Source organism: Stegostoma tigrinum, chromosome 34 (genome assembly GCF_030684315.1).
Source record: "Stegostoma tigrinum isolate sSteTig4 chromosome 34, sSteTig4.hap1, whole genome shotgun sequence".
NCBI lineage: Eukaryota > Metazoa > Chordata > Chondrichthyes > Orectolobiformes > Stegostomatidae > Stegostoma > Stegostoma tigrinum.
In genome coordinates, this window is record NC_081387.1 from 26,113,464 (window position 1) to 26,136,204 (window position 22,741).

At 46.3% G+C, this 22,741-nt stretch overlaps 1 protein-coding gene across 1 annotated transcript; it reads right to left on the reverse strand.

Annotated features, from left to right (window-relative positions):
- Positions 1-466: 466 nt before the first annotated feature.
- Positions 467-17,260, reverse strand: LOC125467673 (zinc-binding protein A33-like). Its single transcript, XM_059639733.1, has 8 exons — positions 16,653-17,260; positions 12,709-12,790; positions 11,630-11,850; positions 11,015-11,113; positions 7,104-7,337; positions 4,998-5,026; positions 4,779-4,894; positions 467-2,883 (listed from the first exon to the last, which is right to left on the reverse strand). Exons 3-8 carry the CDS (start codon positions 11,699-11,701, stop codon positions 2,327-2,329), a joined length of 1,107 nt encoding a protein of 368 aa, XP_059495716.1. The 5' UTR covers positions 11,702-11,850; positions 12,709-12,790; positions 16,653-17,260; the 3' UTR covers positions 467-2,326.
- Positions 17,261-22,741: the final 5,481 nt, after the last annotated feature.

Consider the following 22,741-nt stretch of genomic DNA (forward strand, 5'->3'; position numbering starts at 1 on the left):
GGGTATGAGGGTGTGACGCTTATACAAAATGTTAGGCATTATGCAGATAAAGCTGTGCTGTGGGGACACAGGTCGAAATTCCATCTGGGCAACTAGAAGTTAAATACAATGAATACATCTGAGATATCATGATAGCCTTCAGCAATATTGGCCATGGAATGATTGCTGTAAAAACCCATCTGGTTCACTAATGGCCCATTTCGGGAAGGAAATCTGCAGCCCTTCCCTGGGATGGTCTGCACATCACTCCAGGCTCATAGTGACATGAGCGACCCTGATCCAGCCTCTGAGATAGTCCAGGTCAATCAGGGACAAGCAACAAATACTGTCCTTCTCAATGACACCCTCATCCCATGAAAGAACTAGAGGAGAAAAAAGCTTAATAATCAGGAGATATAAACATCTTAGTAAATCCTTAGACTGAACTATGACATTGAGAGCTGATTAAAGGATTTTCTTCCTTGCATTTTCCTTTATTTTGTTTTAAGAACAGTAAAAGGCACAGTAACGCACCTCTTCCTGGTGACAGGAGTACAGTTACTTTCATTGCTTGCAAACCCATTCACTTCATCCTCCTGAACTGACTGAAGGATGGTCCAATCTTTCTGGAGAAATGAGCAAGCCCACTCCTGTACATTAAACACACAATAGAGCTGGGAGATGTTTTTCTTCACAAACATTGAGTAAAGATATCTTTCTTTCAATGTACACTTATTCAGTGTGTAAATTCCGTGAGGAATTAACTTTGATCTCAATTGCCAGTCAAGAATCATAAAAAATTGGGTAAAACAGTCCAAATCAAATACTCCTTCCAAATTGAACTCAACCAGAATTCTATCCAAAACTGTAAAGTTCCTGCCTCGAGAGCTTGCTTAAAATTTCTCCCATCACTCAACTCTTTGTGGCTTTTGCTTGTTACAATTTCTGTATTATTACTGAGGTTGGGATATTCAGTACCAGTTGTGTTTCTGCCCTGACATAAATTCAAACAAGGACACAGGTTTTGAACAGCTTCTGTTGTACAGAGTAGCTGTTCCCTCTTTTAGCCACCTCCAACCCACCACCACACCCCAAAAAAAAAGCAGGCGAATGCCAGGTTTCTGAAAATCAATTTCAAGCCCATTCAGAGACGCTGCAAATTCTCCATGTCCAATATTGCATAGACAAATAAGGAAGAAACTCTGAAAATGTCTTGGAGCCTCTCATCGGTAAAACTATTCAGCAAGATGACATTGGCTGGGGGCACACAGCCACAGTCAAGGTTAAAAACAATAAGCCGAACTTTGAAATAAAAACTGGGTTATTATTTGAAGGGAAAACATTTTCAGGACTATAAAGGGAAAAGGCCAGGAGAGTCAACTAATAGGATGGTCCGCTAAAGAACCAGAAAAGGCAATAAGTGTGGGAGATTCTTCTGTGCTGAGTCATTCTTTGAAAACTAATAGATGCCCAGATATTAATATAAACCCATTAGAATTATTTTACACAATGTTCTCTACCTTATATTCCTTTATCACAATATTAAAAACAAATGATTGCTTATACATTAGTTTCCCAAACTCTGGAATTTGCAGGAGATAAGAAGGATCACTCAGATACTGATAGAAAGATCCTGAAAAAGTGCATACAGCTATCCCTTCATCAGCCTTAATTGACATTAAAAATAAATGATTGTAAAATAAAAACATCAAATGCCAGAAATACTCAGCATCTGCAGAGAGACAGAAACAGGCTTAGCCCTTCATCAATGGTAGAAGATGTTAGAGGGTAACATGCTTTAGATAGGTACAAAGGGAGGGACACATAGAAGGGGATGATGTAGTGATTGTAACAAGGTCAGCCAGGTGGACCTCAAAGAGTATGAGATCCCTGTCTGGGGTTGTTAATCTGGTACAATCAGGGAGCCCTGGCTGACAGACAGTAAATAGGAATGTCACAGATTTTGTACACTCTGGGAGCTGGATCAGTGTCACAGACTCTCCACAGTAAATACAGGGTGATTTGGTAACAGGATACAGGCGTCTCTGGAGTTATTTCAGGCACTGCGATAGCGTGGGAGACAGGAGATGGTGGAAACAATGATGAGCCCAGTCCCTGTGGGATAGAAACAGGACAGGCACAGAAACAAAAGATAGAAGTGCAGGAAGTGTACACAGCAAGAGAAAAAGGAAACTGTCATTTAAGAGTAAAGTTGTCAAATGACTGTAGTTTCTGAAAGATTAATGTCACCCCTCTCTCCACAGATGCTGCCTGGTCCACTGCCATTTCTGCTTTTATTCCTGATTTCCACAATCTGCAGAATTTCCCTTTGATTCAAACAAAAATTCTATTCCTCCTGGATTATTATTGTCCGAGGACAGATTTTTAGTGGTTCGGCATTTTTACCCCTGTCGTTGTAACCAGGACTGAAGAAGGGATAGAGTTTCTCAGTGAAAGTCGCAGTGAAAGTGTAGATATGGGTCTTGCTCTCCGAGTCATAAAAGGACACCTTCCCTCCCTCATAATCCAGAGAGACTCGGATCTTCCTCGGCTTCTCCCTCAGATCTAAATGCTTCCATGTCTTGGTAGCAGCTCTGTACTGGGATCCATTTCTCAACGCGATTACCCAGCCTCCTGTGTCTGGATTCAGATCAATGGCTTCCTTCCTGTTGATAGACTCTCTGACCACACCCAAATCCCATTCAGTCTTTTGTCCCACCATCACCTCCCAGTGGTGTTTCCCAGATGTGAATCCCTCACGTCCCAGGACGCACAGGCAAGGATCAAATCTCTCCGGGGCGTCCGAGAGTGGCTGCTGTCTTTTCATGGTGTGCCTCACACTTGTGAACTCCTCAGACAGGAGGAGGTAAGGATGAGCTGTACAAGGGTCCAAGGTCACTGGAGCTGAGGGAATAGAATTAAACAAAAACGGTTAACTCTCTGAGAGGCTGATGAGTAAGATTGACAATGAGATGATAGACAGACACAAGGTAATATTACTTCTACCCTCAGTTACACTGGGGCTCATTGGTCTTCAGTAAATAGCTTCTGGTTCCCCAATAATCTATTCGCTTCTGTCACAGGCCAAGTCAGCATTTATTGCCAACTCAGGGTTGCCCCAGAGACGATGGTGGTGAACGGCCTTCTTGAACCACTCCAGCCCATGGGAGATAAGGACGCCACAGTGCTAACAGAAAGGGAGTTCCTGGATTTAGAGCTAGCGACACTGAAGGAATAGTGATATATTTCCACAGTGAGAGGCTTGGAGGGGAGCTTGCAGGCAGTGGTGCTGTCCTTGTCCTTCTGGTTGGTAGAAGTCCATAGATGATGTTTGGGTGAGTTGCTGCAGCGTGTCTCGGAGGCAGTTCATTCCACTGCTCCAGAGTATCAGTGGAATGAATGGTTACGGTAGTGATGGGGCATCAACCAAGCAGGGGCTCCTTCGTCCTGGATGGTGTCAAGCACCTTGAGTGGTGTTGGAGCTGCATCCATCCAGGAGCGAGTGGGGAGTATTCCATCACCTCGTAGGGTTTGGGGGACTCAGGCAGTGAGTTTCTCAGCATGTAATCCTTAACTCCTGACTTGCTCTTGTGAGCACAGTATTTGTGGAGGCCTGCCCAAGCTGGTCAATGGTGACTTCCTTGGTGGTAATGCTGTAGCTTCAGCAGTGGTAATGCCACTAAATGTCCTGGAGGGGGGATGGGTTGGATCTTCTCTTGTTGGGAATGGTCATTTCCTGGTACTTGTGTGGTTCAAAAGTTAATTGCTACTTATTAAAGCAAGCCTGGGTATTGACCGCAGTGTGCCTGATTATGGTCTTCTTCAGAATCTGAGGAGTCATGAATGGTGCTGAACCGCTGTACAGTCAGGCCTGACCATCCCGCTTCTGACCTTATGATGAAGGGGAGGTCTGTCAGACTGTAGGAAATCAGGACAGGAGTGGACCATTCGGCCCCTCGAGCCAGCTCTGCTATTCAGTAGGTTCACAGCTGATCTGACACTCCTCACGTCCATTTGCCTGTCCTTTCCCCATGGCTCTCAATTTTCCGATAAGAATCTATTCATCTCAGCCTCAAAAATACCCAAGGTCTCTGTCCCCCGACAGCTCTCTGTGGCAAGGAGTTCCAAAGACACTCGACCCTCTACAAGAAGAAATTCTTCCCCATCTCAGTCTTCAGTTGGAGCCCCTTTACTCTGAGCCTATGCCCTCTGCCCTAGGCTCTCCCACGAGGGAAAACATCCACTTAACCCCTACCTATTGAGCCCCTCAAGAATCTGATGTTTTAATGAGATCACCTCTCATTCTTCTAAACTCCAGGGAGTAGAGTCCAAAACTGTTTAGCCTTTGTTGTTAAGACAATCCCTCCATACCAGGGATCATCCTCATGAACCTTCTCCGAATGTACCTCCAATGAAATGATATTTTTCCGTAAACAAGGATTGCTTGAAGAAAACTGCTTAAAGTATTCCAGATGTGGTCTCACCAGCACCTTGTACAGGTGGAGCAGCTGAGCCTAGGGCACTCTCTGTAGGAACTAATGCAGAGATGTGTTGGAGCTGAGATGACTGACCTTCAACAACCATAACCCATCTTCCTTGGTGACAGATATTACTCCAACTCAAGGAGAGTTTTCCCCTCATTCCCATTGACTCCAGTCTGTTGATGCGACACTTGGCTAATTGTCACTTTTATGTCAAGGGCAGTCAGTCTCACCTCACGACAGCTTCTACCACTTCCAGAAGAGAGTCGGCGAGCTGATCAATTGGAGCTTTCTCTGTCTGTCCTGGATAGCACTAACCTGTGGTAATCACTGTCAACATCTTCTTCCAGATTCTGTATTGCAGAGATCCAATGGCCTTCCCTACATTGACAATAGGACCAGCCTTCACAGGAACAGGGGTAGATCTCTTTATTCTACACAAAGAGAGCAGTGCAAGATAACAGCAGTGTTTTTGTTGCAAATTATGCGCAAATTAAAATAAGTGAATAAAAATACGGTCTCTTTAAGTGTACTTACCTGTAGATTTTCTCCACTTCTGGATATCTCTAAATGAAGCAAAAGATAGTAATTAATCTTTAGAACTTTCTGTTGCAAACATAGTGTCGATTTAAGGGTGGCACAGTGGTGAGAACTGCTGCCTCACAGCGCCAGGAATCAGGGTTTGATTCCACCCTCTGGCAACTGGAGTTTGCACATTCTCCCCCTGACTGGGTTTTCTCTGGTCCTCTCTCACAATCCAAAGATGTACAGTTTAAGTGGGTTAGCCATTGGGAATGTGGAGTAATGAGGTGGGTCTGGATGGGATGCTCTTCAAAAGGTTGGTGTGGACAGAATGTCCTGCTTTCACAGTATAGGGATTCTGTGATTCAGGCCAATAGCAGGTTTTCAGACTTTAAACAGCAAAACTAGCCCTTTAGTCTGACAGTGTGAATTTAATGATTTGATATGACTGAATAATGATGGTATCTTACTGTGCAGTTCACAATGTAGTCAAGTGTAATTCCTTTATACATTCAGATACCCCTTGTGTAAAATAATCTGTTTCAAAGGCCAGTGTGTATCACACTTTCACAAGAACAGAATGGATTCTTGATATGAATTAGGTATAAGCCACTCAGCCCATCAAGTCTGCTGCTCCATTCAACGAGATCATGGTTGACGTGATTACTTTACATTTCCACCTCATCCTGATAACATTGTCTTGTTTATCATGACTCTATCTGTCTCTACCTTAAAAATATTTAAGGACTCTGCTCCCACCCCTTTTTCAAGGAGAGTGTTCAAAACACTCACAGGCCTCTGAGAGAAGAAGCTTTTGATCCTCCCTACTTTGAACAGGCCTCCCCTTATTTTCAAACTATGACCCTTAGTTCTAGATTTCCTCCAAAAAGAGGAAACTTCCTCTCCACATCCACCTTGTCAAGACCCCTGAGGATTGTAAACATTTCAATCAAGTCATCGCTTCAAAACTCCAGCAGATATAAGCTTTCTCATTTTCTGTCTTGTCTCTCTCTTCCCCCTGCCCCCTTCTTCCGAAGACATTGATCCCTCACTGGCACTTAGGATTCACGGTCATTTGTCAAGCCCGAGCCTAAAGTCCACTGGCTATTCAAAGAAACAAGAAACAAAGAAACAAAGAAACCTACAGCACAGGAACAGGCCCTACGGCCCTCCAAGCCTGCGCCGATCAAGGTCCTCTGTCTAATCTGTCATCTATTTTCTAACGGTCTGAGTCCATTTGCTCCCTGCCCATCCAAGTACCTGTCCAAATATATCTTAAAAGATGCTAACGTGTCTGCGTCTACCACCTCCGCTGGCAACGCGTTCCAGGTGCCCACCACCCTCTGTGTAAAGAACTTTCCACGCATATCTCCCTTAAACTTTCCTCCTCTCACTTTGAACTCATGACCTCTAGTAATTGAGTCCCCCACTCTGGGAAAAAGCTTCTTGCTATCCACCCTGTCTATACCCCTCATGATTTTGTAGACCTCAATCAGATCCCCACTCAATCTCCGACTTTCTAATGAAAATAATCCTAATCTATTCAACCTCTCTTCCTAGCTAGCACCCTCCATACCAGGCAACATCCTGGTGAATCTCCTCTGCACCCTCTCCAAAGCATCCACATCCTTTTGGTAATGTGGCAACCAGAACTGTACACAGTACTCCAAATGTGGCCGAACCAAAGTCCTATACAACTGCAACATGACCTGCCAACTCTTGTACTCTATACCCCGCCCAATGAAGGAAAGTATGCCATATGCCTTCTTGACCACCCTATTCAAACATGTGGATGGCACAAGAATGGAGTAACCATTGCTGGTTACTCAGTCCCACAAGGCCAGTTTTCCCTCTGCTGTAAATTTCTCAAACGGGGTCTTTCTACATGCACCCAACTGTGACTTGGTGCTCTGTCAGATCCAAAGGCCACTGCAGTGCTCCCTCTGCACTGCCCTGCAGGGTCAGCCTGGGTGAGCTGCTTGGGACCCTGGATTGGGACCAGAATCCATGACCGTGTGCATCAGGATCGGGAATGCCGTTGACAGAGCCTTAAACGACAACGTCAGGTTCTGTCGGGAAAAGGCAGGAAAAGAGAAAGCCATTGTCCGAGGAGGCACTGACTCTGAGAATCTGGATATGGTCCTCTTCCCCCAGCAATTGCTGTATCTCCTGAATGGTGAAGGACAGCGCTGCTATTTCTTCAGTTATCTTATCAATCTTTCTCTTCACCAACTGGCTCTTTCTCTTCCTTTCCTGCCTCAGTTTCTGCAAGGCAATCTTTTCCTCCCTGTAGAGAAACTGGTGCAGTTTGTCAAACTCTTTCTTCACATGCTGCTCTGCCTCGTTTGTTTGCTGCTGTGGGAAGAGAAAAGTTCAAACAACCAGATTAATAATAGTTAAAGTTCAGCGACAGAAGTGATACATGTTTCAAGCCATTCTCGATTCCTGACATGCATACATTTGAGAATAAGGTTTACATTTTAATGCACAGAAGAACCCACTAATATCAACACCACCAGCAAACAAACAGATCCAAACGCAAAACTACAGAATAAACCAGAAGCAAACCCAGAGAAAGCTGGAGAAACCTCACTCTGTCTGTGGAGAGAGAAACAGAGTCGAGGCTTTGAGTGGTTGGGAGTTGGTGTCCTGGAGGTATTGTCACTGGACTAATTGTCCAATGACCCAGGTAATGTTCTGGTAACTGTATTTGAATCCTGGATATTTCACTTCAATGAAAATTTGGAATTGCGTGTCTAAGGATGGCCATGAAACTGTTGCTGATCGTCACCTGCTTGACTAATGTCCTTTCAAGAGGAAGAAATTGGTCAATCTTACCTAGTCTGTCCTACATGTAACTCTAGACCCACAGCTATGTGGTTGACTCTCAACTGCCCTTGACAGTCCAAGATGGCAATAAATTCTGGCCTGGCCACTGTGGGGCTTACAGAGGAATGTACAGTGTGACTCCAATAGTCTCCAGCCACTTGGGGTTGATAACTATTCTATAGGACTCACCTCCCACTTCCTCACTCATACTCCCACTGACTGCCCGCAAATCCCTCTGTTCCCCGGCTAGCTGGTTTTGTTAATGGTGTGCATTATTTCTCTTTAAAATCCAATTTCCTCACCACTTGCCTCAATATTTGATATGATTTGATTTGATTTATTGTAGTACAGAGAAAAGCTTTGTTTGTGAGTGGTACAGGCATTCATAACAAACAAGGACATACAGATCATAGGGTGTGCTTCGACAGAGTGAGGCATACAGGTTACACTGCACAGGAGGTGCACCCAGCAGCATCGACATTAGCAGGATCACCATTATTTGAAATTGGGAAGTCCATTCATCAGTCTAATAATGGCAGAGAAGATGCTGTTCTTTAACCTGCTCGTGAATGTGTCTTCTGCCTGATGGAAGAGGTTGGAAGAGAGCATTGCCAGGGCAGGATGGGTCTTTGCTGATGATGGCAGGTTCTCCGTGGCAATGACGTGTGCAAATGAAACCCATGAATGGGAAGTTGGCTTCCGCGATGGTCTGGGCTGTGCACACAATGTTCTGTAGTTTCTAACAGCCGTGGGCAGAGTACCTGCTGTACCAGGCCATTATTCACTTGGATGGAATGCTTCCTATCATGCATCTGTAGAAATTGGAGAGAGTCCTTATGGCCAAATTTCCGAAGCTTCTTAAGGAAGAAGAGGCATCGTTGGGCCTTCTTAGCTGTTGTATTTACGTGGGAAGTACACAACAGGTTGTTGGTTATCAGCACCCCTCAGAAGCTGATCCTCTTACCTTCTCCACCTCAGCTCCTTGAACACACTTTTGATCCCACTATCCTTGTAACCCAATAACTCAACCCCTCTGCAGAGTCCTAGATTGTGCTGTCACCTCATATGTCAACTCCCAGCACCATTATGAGTCTCTCCTGTTACATCTCCATCCTGGACCTTATCAAAATCATGAATGACATCCTTACGAGAAAAAAGGTGATCTTTCCTTCCTCGTTTTTCACAGCCTTGTAAACGCCAATAAGTGCAGGCTAAACCTGTTCAACCTCTCCTCAGAAGGTGGTTCCTCCATACCTGGAAATCAGCCAAGTGAACTTGCTCCAGTATGTCTTTGCTCAGAAAAGAGGCCCAACGTTGTTCACAATGTTGTTGATGTAATTTAACCAGTGCCTTTCTGATTTTTACAACTACTGGAAATTACAAAGCATTTTTATGCCAGTAATGTAATTTTGTGGTGGAGATAAATGACTATAATGTAGGAAAATTAGCAGATAATTTGTGCAGAACAAGCTCCAAGACATAGCAATGTGACAATGACCAGATAATGAGTACTTGGGATCAACTGAGGCATAAGCACTTGTAAACGCAGCAGAGAATTTTCTTCCAAAACAGTGCCATGCTGAGGTGAGAGTGATACTGTGCACAGATTCTGCCCTGTACTCTCAAAAAATGCCACCTTGTAAAAGATGTGAAAAGGGAAGCTGGCTTATACTTGGACCACATGTACGCCAAGCTGGTTGTTGTGAGCAGTCGCAGGCAGCTGCTTCCTCTGGGGTTTATTGTGAATCTTCTCCAGCGTGGATGAAGAATCAGTTTCCCCAGTGAGGAAGTGAAATTGAACCATAGCTCAACTGCTTTTGCACTCCGAAGAGAAAAATGTTCTTACAAAAACCGTATGTGCAGCACAGCTTTATAATTCAGCTGACCCTGTTCTCACTCTACTCTGTCTCAGTTTGTCAACATAATTTTTTATTCTTTTCTCCCTTGTCTACTATTCCAATGCTAATGTTTATCACTTTCTCCGCACCTTCTCACTGGCTATGACATTGTATCGCTTTCTCAGCACCTTCTCACTGGCTGTGACATTGTATCGCTTTCTCCGCACCTTCTCACTGGCTGTAACATTGTATCGCTTTCTCCGCACCTTCTCACTGGCTGTGACATTGTATCGCTTTCTCCGCACCTTCTCACCGGCTGTGACATTGTATCGCTTTCTCCGCACCTTCTCACCGGCTGTAACATTGTATCGCTTTCTCAGCACCTTCTCACTGGCTGTGACATTGTATTGCTTTCTCCGCACCTTCTCACTGGCTGTGACATTGTATCGCTTTCTCCGCACCTTCTCACTGGCTGTAACATTGTATCGCTTTCTCCGCACCTTCTCACTGGCTGTGACATTGTATCGCTTTCTCCGCACCTTCTCACTGGCTGTAACATTGTATCGCTTTCTCCACACCTTCTCACCGGCTGTGACATTGTATCGCTTTCTCCGCACCTTCTCACCGGCTGTGACATTGTATCGCTTTCTCCGCACCTTCTCACCGGCTGTAACATTGTATCGCTTTCTCCGCACCTTCTCACTGGCTGTAACATTGTATCGCTTTCTCCGCACCTTCTCACTGGCTGTAACATTGTATCGCTTTCTCCGCACCTTCTCACCGGCTGTAACATTGTATCGCTTTCTCCGCACCTTCTCACTGGCTGTAACATTGTATCGCTTTCTCCGCACCTTCTCACCGGCTGTAACATTGTATCGCTTTCTCCGCACCTTCTCACCGGCTGTAACATTGTATCACTTTCTCCGCACCTTCTCACTGGCTGTAACATTGTATCGCTTTCTCTGCACTTGCCCAATAGCTGTAACATTGTATCCTGCGTTCTATTTTGTGACCCTGATGCACTTGTATAGTACGATCTGCTTGCAAAACAAGTGTTCACTGTACCTTGCTACGCTTGACGGATTCAATCAAATCAAAACAAATCTAATCAGATCAGATCGGCTTCCTCTTGAATACATCGATTCGACTTGTCTCAAACACTCCCTGCGATAGTGAGTTTCCTCTGAGTAAAGAGGTTGCTCTTGATTTCCAACAGGATTTCTTGGTGATCAGTTTATGTTTATAACCCTTTTACATAAACACCTTAGAGTAAAGTTGTTATGCTCAAGTTTACCTTTTGTAAAAGGAGGTTTGGCTATTTCAACAAAAGTTAAAAGTCTTGTATTTACAATATATTAAACGTACCTTAATGCAAGCTAACCTTTTCTCATAGGTGCTCTTTGAGGTACTATATTCTGTCTTCTTGTTCTGGAGTGGATTTAATAACGTTTGCAGCAGTTCCTGCTGAGAATAGGGCATATCCATTAATTGTGCCAACTTCGAGTCTGTAAGCCTGCAAATAATTATTAGCAATGTGAACATTGAGTTAAATACATGCAGCTACTGTTCAAAACTTTGCTGTTTTTAAACAGAGGATATTACTGTACTTATTTTAAACACAGTAACACAACTGATAAAACTCATTCTACATGGGTTCATTGGTTCACATAAGTTTAAGCCAGACCTCAAAGTGTTTCTTTAAGCAATGTTTGTGGTCATTATCTGTAGCACTGTTGGAGTTTCTGTCACATGAGCACAGAGGATTAGATTTCCTGCAGTGTGGAAGCAGGCCCTTTGGCCCAACAAGTCCACACTGCCCCTTGGAGCATCCCATCCAGACCCATCCCCCTATAACCCACACACACCCCTGAACACTACCACCCAGCCTACACATCTTTGGACTGTGGGAGGAAACCGGAGTACCCGGAGGAAACCCACACAGACACAGGGAGAATGTGCAAACTCCACACAGACAGTTACCTGAGGCTGGAATCGAACCCGGATCCCTGGTGCTGTGAGGCTGCAGTGCGAACCACTGAGCCACCGTGCCATCCAAATGTTATATCATGGAATGTTTTAACAGCTCATCTGGGGAGGTGATGGCACAGTGCTATTGGCCATCCAGGGAGCCAGCTAATATTCTGCAGACCCAGTTACAAAGCCCACGAGACCAGATGATGGAGTTGGAACTAAATGGAAATCTGGAATTAAACATCTAATGTTATCACTGTAAGTTGTCATAAAATCTCATTGTAACGTGCTTTTGAGAAAGACAGCTGCTGCTCTGCTTTGTGATCAGAGATAATGGGAACTGCAGATGCTGGAGAATCCAAGATAACAAAGTGTGGAGCTGGATGAACACAGCAGGCCAAGCAGCATCTCAGGAGCACAAAAGCTGATGTTTTGGGCCTAGACCCTTCATCAGACAATGTCTTCAACAGTCTGATGAAGGGTCTAGGCCTGAAATGTCGGCTGTTGTGCTCCTGAGATGCTGCTTGGCCTGCTGTGTTCATCCAGCTTCACACTTGGTTATCTCGACTGTTCTTCATTGGATTGGTTGCTGCAGAGTGCCACAAACAGCTGAGCTATCCTGTTTTCTCAACCTTAACCCATGCCTGATGTGTGGTCACCCACAGGATAAACTCACAGCCTTTCATCTCTTTCTCCAGGGAGAAAACAGGATTATGGTGATCGCCTTTCATTTTAATTACTGATTTAACAAGTGCAAGTTTCTTTCTCTGTTTGATTGGCCCTCAGCCAGGTTGATTTGTTGAATTGTGGCCATCTCCTAAAGTGGGAGACGTGTAGCTCCAGTAACACTGGAGACCCCCTCCCCCGCCCCGGCCAATCCCACCAAAGCCTATTGAAGTAGCCCAATGGTGTTGAAGATGGCGTGGGTTCACAATGATCCCAGCAAGAATTTTGAGCCTGAGTTCTGAGGAAGGGTCAACAGACCTGAAACTTTAACTCTTTTTTCTACTCCACAGATGCTGCCAGACCTGCTGAGCTTTTCCAGCAACTTTGTTTTTATTCAAGAATTTTGCTGTTTTTTTTTGTACCTTCCTCTGGTTGTCGATTTTCTCCACCCTTACGCTCCCTCTGGGGTCATCTTTTCCATCCTGATCTCTTGCTCCTGTTCAACTGACGAAGGAACATTTTTAAAAATTTATTTATTCACGGAATGAGGGTGTCAATGGCGAGGCCAACATTTATTGCCCATCCCTAATTCCCCAGGGGGCAGTTAAGAGAATATGTGTCTGGAGTCACATGAAGGCCAGACAAGGTAAGGATGGCATTTTCCTTCCCTAAAGGACATTAGGGCACAGGATAGGTTTTTCCAACAACCAGTAGTAGACTGATGGCCATCATTAGGCTTTTCTTTAAGCTGAATTAAATTCTGCCATCTTCTATGGTGGGATTTGAACCCAGACCCCAAAAACATTACATGGGTCTCTGGATTAAGAGTCCAGTGATAATACCACTATGTCACCACCTCCTCTCGAGTATCAGGAGTAGGTCATTCAGTCCCTCAAACCCTTTCCAGCTCTCAATGAAATCAAGGCTGATCTGTGACCGAACTCCATACTCCTACCATTGGTCTATATTTGTTAATATCTTCATTTAGCAATCTCTCAGACTTAAAATGAACAACTGACCCAGCATCCTCTGCTGTTGTGGAAGAGAGTTCTAAACATCTAGCACCTTTTGTGTGCAGAAGTACTTCCTAACATCTCTCCTAAATGGTCTGGCCTTTATTCTCAGACTATGCTGATTCCCCACAGTCCCAGCTCCCAGGTTAAAAATGGGACTGTTAACAGTTCCTCTTTGAGGAACTGAGGAGAAGTAGGAATAGGGATAAAGAAGTGACAGAGGAACTGAATAGGTACTTTGCATCAGTCTTCATGGTGGAAGACACCAGCAGCAGACCAGAACTTTCAGAAAGTCAGGGGGCAGAGGTGAGTGCAGCGGCCATCACGAAGGAAGGTGCTGGGGGAGCTAAAAGATCTGAAGGTGGATAAACCACCTGGAGCAGATGGGCCATACCCTCAGGTTCTGAAGGAGACAGCTGAGAAATTGTAGAGACATTGGTGGTGATCTTTCAGGAATCATTGGAGTCAATCAGAATCCCCAGGAGACTGGAAAATGCCCCCGATGCCCCAGGAATCCAGAGAGCTGGGAGGATTTAAATGCAAGCAGCAAATCTGGGATTGAGAGCTGGACCATGCAGGAAGATTGTTGGGTTCAGTTCAATGGCAGATGTGAGGAGAATGTGAATTTGCCCAGTTTAGCAGATACAAGAACTCAAATCAATCCAGCCTTCTCTCTGCACCAACCCCCAGCACCCCCCAACCAACCCCGGGCAATTAGTGATGGGGAATTAACACAGCAGAAACAAATAACCCTGTAAAAATGGTAATGCTGCCACTTCTCAGTAACAAAACGGTAAACATCTCTCTCTGAGTTAACAAGGTATAGAGCTGGATGAACACAGCAGGGCAAGCAGCATCAGAGGAGCAGGAAAGCTGACATTTCGGGTCTGGACCCTTCATCACAGAGGGGGATGGGGAGAGGGTTCTGAAATAAATAGGGAGAGAGGGGGAGGCGGACCGAAGATGGATAGAGGAGGAGGTATGTGGAGAGGAGAGTATAGGTGGAGGAGTAGGGAGGGGATAGGTCAGTCCAGGGAGGACGGACAGGTCAAGGAGGCGGGATGAGGTAGTAGGTAGGAAATGGAGGTGCGGCTTGAGGTGGGAGGAGGGGATAGGTGAGAGGAAGAACAGTTTAGGTAGGCAGGACAAGCTGGATTGGTTTTGGGACACAGTGGGGGGAGGGGGGCGGGCTGGGTTGGTTTTGGGATGCAGTGGGGGAAGGGGAGATTTTGAAGCTTGTGAAGTCCACATTGATACCATTGGGCTGCAGGGTTCCCAAGCGGAATATGAGGTGCTGTTCCTGCAACCTTCAGGTGGCATCATTGTGGCACGGCAGGAGGCCCAGGATGGACATGTCATCTAAGGAATGGGAGGGGGAGTTAAAATTGTTCACGACTGGGAGGTGCAGTTGTTTAGTGTGAACTGAGCGTTGGTGTTCTGCAAAGCAGTCCCCAAGCCTCTGCTTGGTTCCCGTGATGTAGAGGGAGCCACAATGGGAACAGCAGATGCAGTATCTCACATTAGCAGATGTGCAGATGAACATCTGTTTGATGTGCAAAGTCTTCTTGGGGACAGGGATGGGGGTGAGGGGGGAGGTATAGGGGGAGGCGTAGCACTTCCTGCAGTTGCAGGGGTAAGTGCCGGGTGTGGTGGGGTTGGAGGGGAGTGTGGAGCAGACAAGGAAGTCACAGAGAGAGTAGTCTCTCCGGAAAGCAGACAAGGGTGGGGATGGAAAAATGTCTTTGGTGGTGGGGTCAGATTGCAGATGACCAAGTGTCGGAGGATGATGCGTTGTATTTGAAGGTTGGTGGGGTGGTACGTGACGATGAGAGGGATTCTCTTTTGGTTTTTATTGTGGGGAGAGGGTGTGAGAGATGAGTCACGGGAAATGCGGGAGACCTGACTGAGGGCGTTCTCGAATACTGAGGGGGGCAGGGAGTTACAGTCCTTGCAAAACGAGGGCATCTGAGATGACTGGGAATGGAATGCCTCATACTGGGAGCAGATGCAGCAGAGGTAAAGGAATTGGGAATAGGAGATGGAATTTTTGCAGGAAGGTGGGTGGAAGGAGGGATATTCTAGGTAGCTGTGGAAGTCCGGAAATGGATATTTGTTTCTAGGCGGTTCCCGGAGATGGAGACAGAGAGGCCCAGCATGGAGAGAGGAGTATCAGAGTTGGCCCAGGTGAACTGAAGGTTAGGTGAAGTGGATGAACTGTTCGAGCTCCTTGTGGGAGCACAAGGCGGCGCTGATACAGTCATCAATGTACCGGAGGAAGAGGTGGGGTTTAGGGCCAGTGTAGGTGCGGAAGAGGGACTGTTCCATGTACCCTGCAAAGAGACAGGCATAGCTTGGGCCCATGCGGGTACCCATGGCCACCCTCTTTGTCTGTAGCAAGTGGGAGGAATTGAAAGAGAAGTTGTTGAGGGTGAGGATGAGTTCAGCGAAGCAGGTAAGGGTGTCAGTTGAGGGGGACTGGTTGGGCCTGCGGGACAGGAAGAAGCGGAGAGCCTTTAGGCCATCTGTATGGGGAATGCAGGTGTATAGGGACTGGATGTCTATAGTAAAGATGAGTTGTTGGGAACCAGGGAATTGGAAGTTCTGGAGGAGGCGGAGGGCGTGGGTGGTGTCACGGACGTAGGTAGGGAGTTCCTGGACTAAGGGGGAGAAAATGGAGTCCAGATAGGTGGAGATGAGTTTGGTGGGGCAGGAGCAGGTGGAGTCAATGGGTCGACCAGGGCAGACGGGTTTGTGGACTTTTGGAAGGAGATAGAAATGGGCCGTGCGGGGTTGAGGAACAATGAGGTTGGAGGCTGTGGGTGGGAGGTCACCTGAGGTGATGAGGTTGTGGATGGTGTTGGAGATGATGGTTTGGTGCTCGGGGCTGGGGTCCTGATCAAGGGGACGGTAGGAGGAGGTGCCTGGCCTCTGTGATGTAGAGGTCAATGAGCCACACTCCAGCTGTACCTCCCTTGTCCGCGGGTTTGATGGTGAGTTTGGGGTTGGAGCGGAGGGCTGCTCGTTCTGCGGGGGAGAGGCTGGAGTGGCTGAGAGGGGTGGAGAGGTTGAGGCAATCAATGTCACGACAGCAGTTGGAGATGAAGAGGTCGAAGGAAGATGGGAGGCCTGGGTGTGATGTCCAGAAGGAGGGGGTGTGTTGGAGGCGGGAGAAGGGGTCAGTAGAGGGAGGGTTAGGCTCACGGTTAGAGAAGAAAGCGACCTCCCTCCCTCTGAAGTCTGGATCTCTGGGCAATGACGAGTGCTTCCTGTTGACCGGATGAGGTGAAATTCCAGTGGAGAGGAATTTCTGAAACTTTACCGGATAGATCAGCTCCACCCGGGCCACCCCTCACCTTCAGCTTCTCGGCTGCCTCTTGCACAGGACGATCCTGTGGGTCTTGCAATCCTCGGAGAGCAGCTGCTGCTGGGTTTTACAGGAAATTTTCAGCTCCTGCTGGTGTCTCGGATGTTCCTGGAGAGAGCTGCCCGTTCCCTCTACACATGTCAGCGGGTCGGGTGCTCGGTCCCCGTGAAAGGCTTCATTCCCCTCAGCCCAGGCCGCAGTCTCTCGGCATCCCCCTCCTCCGAACGCAGCTCCTTGCCTATTTCCCTCAGCAACAGGGAGGGAGAGCTTTACACGTTGTGTGCAATCTCTCACACAAAGCCTCCGGCAGAATTAAAGCCGGGCTAAACCGAAACTGACGGTGCCAGGAGTCAATAGACACGAGTCTGGAAAAACACGCACACACAGGACTCCAGGAGCAGGAAAGTCCACGTTCCGGGCTCCCAGCATCTACAGTCCTCGCTGTCTCCCACTCACGGACCTTGCAGACCGATCTTTCAGTTTCATTTCCCGGTTTGCCGTCACAAAATCCGTGTTAGACCCGCCCCTGGACATGGGCGGAGAGCTGTCACTCCCAGAAACTGGCTGCGACGGGGTGTTGCCAGGACTGGAAGCTATTTGAATTATGTGGATCGGCTGGGACTTTGTTCACTGGGCGGGGGTGGCCGTACAGAGGTATAGATAAGTGATAATGGGAACTGCAGATGCTGGAGAATCCGGGAAGTGTGAAGCTGGATGAACACAGCAGGCCAAGCAGCATCTCTGGAGCTCCTCTGATGAAGGGTCCAGGCCCAAAACGTCAGCTTTTGTGCTCCTGAGATGCTGCTTGGCCAGCTGTGTTCATCCAGCTTCACAATTTGTTATCAGAGATATAGATAAGATGGGGCGGCACTGCAGCCTCACAGCGCCGGGGACCTGGGTTCGATCCCACCCTCAGGTGACTGTCTGTGTGGAGTTTGCACGTTCTCCCCATGTCTGCTTGGGTTTTCCTCCCATGTTCCAAAGATGTGCAGGTTAGGTGGGTTGGCCATGCTGAATTGCCCACAGTGTTCAGGGATGTGTAGATTACGGGGGCGGGGGGGTGGGGGGGTGGTGGGGTGGGGCTGGCATGCTCTGAGGTTTGCTGTGGACTTGTTGGGCCAAAGGGCCTGTTTCCACACTGTAGGGATTCTATGAATGGCAGGTACTTTTATCTAAGGCAGTGGATTTCAAGACTAGAGGGAACATTTTTATGGTGAGAAGAGAAATATTTTAAATAGACATAAGGGGCAGCTTTTTTCTTACACAGAGAGTGGTTTGTTTGTGGAATAAACTTCCAGACGAAGTGGTGGATGTGGATACAGTTACTATGTTTAATAGTCATTTGGATATGTACGTGAATAGGAAATGTTTGGAGGAATATGGGCCAAGTGCAGGCAGGTGGGACCAGAGAAATGTCAACTCTGTTCACAGATGCTGCCAGGCAGATATTCCACAAAATCCGTATGGTGTGGCAATAGGCTCTTTGGCCCAACAAGTCCACACTGACCCTCAGAGCATCCCACCCAGACCCATCTCCCTGCAAACCAACCTAATCTACACATTCCTGAACATTTCGGGGCAATTTAACATGGCCAATCCACCCAGTTGCCACATCTTTGGGCTGTGGGAGGAAACTGCAGTATCTAGAGAAAACCCATGCAGACATGGAGAGAAAGTGCAAACTCCACACAGACAGTTATCTAAGGATGGAATTGAGCCTAGGTCCCTGGTGCTGTGAGGTAGCAGTACTGATCACTGAGCCATCGTGTCAACCCCTACCCCCCAAGAATTTCTGTTTTTGTTTCTGATTTCCAGCATCTGCAGTTTTTTTTTCAGTTTTTAGTTTAGTTTGGGATTGTGGTCGGTATGGACTGTTTGAAACAAAGGGTCTGTATCCATGCTGTGTAACTGTATGACTGAATCAGACCTCCAGCCAGCAGGAAACTCATTCTATATAATATCACCCAAGCTCATGTCATTCCCTTTATTCTTTCAGGGTCAGCATTTTTATTCCCCATTCCCCAGTTCCCCTCAAACTGAATGGTTGATAATTTCATCCTGCATTGTGGTGAGTCTGGAGTCACATGTAGCCCAGACCTGATAGGGAAGGCAGACTTCCTTCCATAACAGACATTGGTGAGGTTTTAACAACAATCAGTAATAGTTGGTGTGCTCACTCCTGACTGTCCATTCCACATTTTGTTAATTGAATATATATTTCACTAGCTGCCATAGTGGGTTATGAATCTGTGCTCCCCTTCACCACTTTAGTATCAGCCTTTGGATTATTAATCCAGTGCAATTAGTATCACATCATTACCTCTCCACAATATATAATTCAATTAATCTTCAGAAATGGCACATGATACAAGAGTTTAGATGTAAGATCTTGAGGAAGAATTCAGTAGATCATATGGTAGTTCTGCCTTACATGTTTGACCGAATTTTACTCAGTAAATTGATCATGGATTATGGGGAAGATGGGGAGGATTGTTTGATATTGGGCCAAACTTCCACGAATTTGTTAATGAGACCAGCAAAACTGCCACAGAGTCAGAGAGATGTACAGAACACAAACAGATGCTACGGTCCAACTCGCCCAAGCTGACCAGATATTCTACATTAATTTGATCCCATTTGCCAGCATTTGGCCCATATTCCTCTAAATTCTTCCTACTCAGGTAGTCATCCAGAAGCCTTTTTAAATGTTGTAATTGTATCAGCCTCCACCACTTTCTCTGGCAGCTCATTCCAAACACACACCATCCTCTGTGCATGTAGAAGTCATCAACTTAGGTCCTTTTTGAATCTTTCCCCTCTCACCTTAAACCTCTGCCCTCTATGTTTGGACTCCCTGACCCTGGGGAAAAGTACTTTAAATATTCACTCTATCCATGGCCCTCATGATTTTCTATAAAGTCACCCCTCAGCCTCCGACATTCTAGAGAGATTGTGAGTGACTTGTCACGTATTTCTGGTGAGTCCTCTTTTTGTTTCCAATTTGCAGTTTTGACTTTCTTCTGTTTTGCGATTTGAAAGTTGCATTTGTTTTTACAAAAGAAATGATTGTAAAGGCAATCTGACAGAGAGTCCCGTTCACAATTTGATCCAAAGGCCAGCTTCAAAGAACCTACTGGAGAAACAGATCTTGCCCACAGAAGATCTGCCTGCAAGGCAAGGTTGGCATTCATCAAACCTCTACTTAGCTGCTGTCAGAGACCGAGTGTACTTATGGCAAGTATTACCCATGCATTGGAGAGGCCTGCAGTTGGACTATACAGCCTCAATACTCTGAGTGCCCAGCACACCAACCTAGCACAAAGCAGCTGGAAGTAAAGCAGAAAGGACTCAGTCTGTTACCTACTTGTCAGTGTCTCCTCACTCTCAATGAGCACTGGAATCATTTTAACTTGAATAATGCAGTCAGTAACTAACAGGAGTGGGAGTGGACACAATTCTGTGTGTATGTCCTTGCAATTCAACCTACTCCTGAAGTCAACACAGTTGTACAATGCAGAAACAGACCCTTCAGTCCAACTCATTCATGCTGACCTGATGTTCTAAATTAATCTAGTCCCATTTGCCAGAATTTGGCCCGTATCCCTCTAAACCCTTCCTATTCATGTCCCCATCCAAATGCCTTTTAAATGTTGTAATTGTAACAGCCTCCACCACTTCCTCTGGCAGCTCATTCCATAAACACACCACCCTCTGCGTGAAAAAAGTTGCCCCCCCGGGTCCCTTCTAAATTTTTCCTCTCTCACTGTAAACCTATGCCCTCCAGTTTTGCACTCCCTGACCCTGGGGAAAAGACCTTGGCTATTCCCCTATCTATGCCCCTCTTTATTTTATTAGCCTCAATAAGGTCACCCCTCAGCCTCCAACCCAGGCAACATCCTGGTGAATTCAGTGAAAACACCAGAACTACACCAAGCACTCCAGGTATGGCCTAATCGCAGCCCTGCGCAGCTCCAACACAGCCTCTCTGCTCTTAGCATCTGTGCTTGTATTGGTAAAGGCAAGTGTCCCAGATGCCAAGGAACTGGCAGATTCTCACCACCCTCTGGGTGAAACAGCTTTTCCTCACAACTCCTCTAAACCCTCTGCCCTTTATTTTCAGTCTATGCCTCCCACCCAACCCTCCCAAGGCCATTGATCCATTGACCAGGGGGAAATGTTACCTCTAGCCTATGCCCCTCAGAATTTTATGCATCTGAGCCATTTCTCTCTCTTGGACTGAGTGTAAAATCAACTTTTCACCAGTCTGTGGAATTCTGCACCTGATCGCAGTTTTGGTTCAAATTGCTCCAGCATCGGCTAAGTGGCACAGATGAACAGAAAGGGGAAGGTGCAATACGAAGATTAATATTAACCTGCGAGAAATAAAACAAGCAAACAATCGAGACTCAAGAGATAATGGGATTGAGACTCATCATTTTCAGTGTGTTATTTTGTGATCTTGACAGAAACTCTCAACCTTGGATTCAAAGAGTAAATGCAACAAAACCAGAACTAACTAAAAGAGAAGTTTTGCATGATAATAAAGTTAGATCCATTGAAACTCTGCAGGAGGAGTTTTTCAGCATTTGGGAGAGCTGTACACATCTCACCGCAGGCAGCAGCCAAGCAGAGTCACTTGGAAGAAGAAATACAACTGTAGCTTTGCAAGCTCCTGACAAATCACGTAAATAGTCTGAACTTATTGTGAAATTTAAAGAACAAACACTGTTTGGAGGGATCATAAATACATTGTGCCTCATTAAATACACTTTTTTTTACCTATTTCTATAACAACATTATATTCAGTCCTGCGGAGATTGGTTAGCTCAGTTAGCTGAATGGCTGGTTTTGTGATGCCAACAGCGTGGGGTCAGTTCCTGCACTGGCTGTGGTTACCATGGAGAACTCTTCTCAACCTTTTCCCCTCACCGGAGACATGGAGCCCCTTCGGGTAAGCCCCTCCCTCCTCTCTCTCTGTCTAATGGCAGAGCAGCCCGATGGGATGGTAAGAGTGTCGGTGACTTTTATCAGCCCTAGTGCGACTGCTTTCACTGTGAGATTTGTCACACATCTGCACTGATTTGAATCAGGAGCTAACAATGACGAGAGGTCGTTGCTGAGGGCAGAGTTCTGCATCAAACCTTGGTTTCTTGAACTGTGTCAGTAGCATCAAATACATCATGTCCGTGGCTGACCTGGACTTCCCCAGTTTCCTTGTGGAATAGATAGGCTGCAGGAACACAGGGCAGAGTGGGAGGGAGCGATACTCGTTACTTTTCCATTGGGACCCCTTTCTTCTGTGTTCCTTCATGGGTTGTGTGTGTGACTGGCAAGATCAACGTTTGCTGCCCATCCCTAATTGCCCTTGAACTGAATAGCATGGGAGAAACATTTCAGGGGGCAGTTCAGAGTCAACCCGATGGCTGTGGGTCTGGAGTCGTGTGTATGCCCAGGCTGGGTAAATGTGGCAAGTTTCCCTCCCTAACCAGGTGGCTTTTTACAATCATTCATAGTGGTCTATGGTTACCATCAGTCGGCCTTGCTTCTCATTCCAACAGCTACTGGAGTAACGAGATTTGAACCAGCATCTCTGAAGCATTCACCTGGGCCTCTGCATTACTCATCCAGTGACATTGTCGACCCTCCTATAAAAATATTCCTGGCTGCTGGGTCAATTGGAGTTGAACGGAGCTTTGAGCCCCACTCCTCCAACTCACTGAACATATTTACACAGCAATTACAGCAGAACTTGATAATATCCAAAAAACAACGTGTCAATAAAATGCAGGGATCTCCTATCCAACTGTTCAAGTCATACAGGTCTACAGCACAGAGAGAGAGAGGCCATTCGGCCCATCAATTTGTGCCAGTCAAAAATAACCTAACTATTCTAATCTCATGTTCCAGGACTTCACTAATATCCTTGGCATGACAAATGCACATCGAAATACTTCTTAAATGTTATGTGGGTTTCTGCCTCTAGCACTTTTTTAACAGGCTGGCAGTTCCAGATGCCCACCACCCTCTGGGTGACAAAGCTTTTGTCAAGTAATATGGCACAGAAACAGACCTTTCGGT

Bases quoted from the DNA above. Each gene is read 5' to 3' on its own strand.
- LOC125467673 (XM_059639733.1), bottom strand. From the start codon at position 11,701: ATGGCACGGTGGCTCAGTGGTTCGCACTGCAGCCTCACAGCACCAGGG. The intron at 4,895-4,997 runs GTAAGTACACTT...CTCTTTGTGTAG, and splicing joins GAAGTGGAGAAAATCTACAG to AATAAAGAGATCTACCCCTG. The intron at 2,884-4,778 runs GTTAGTGCTATC...CTATTCCCTCAG, and splicing joins GTTGACAGTGATTACCACAG to CTCCAGTGACCTTGGACCCT.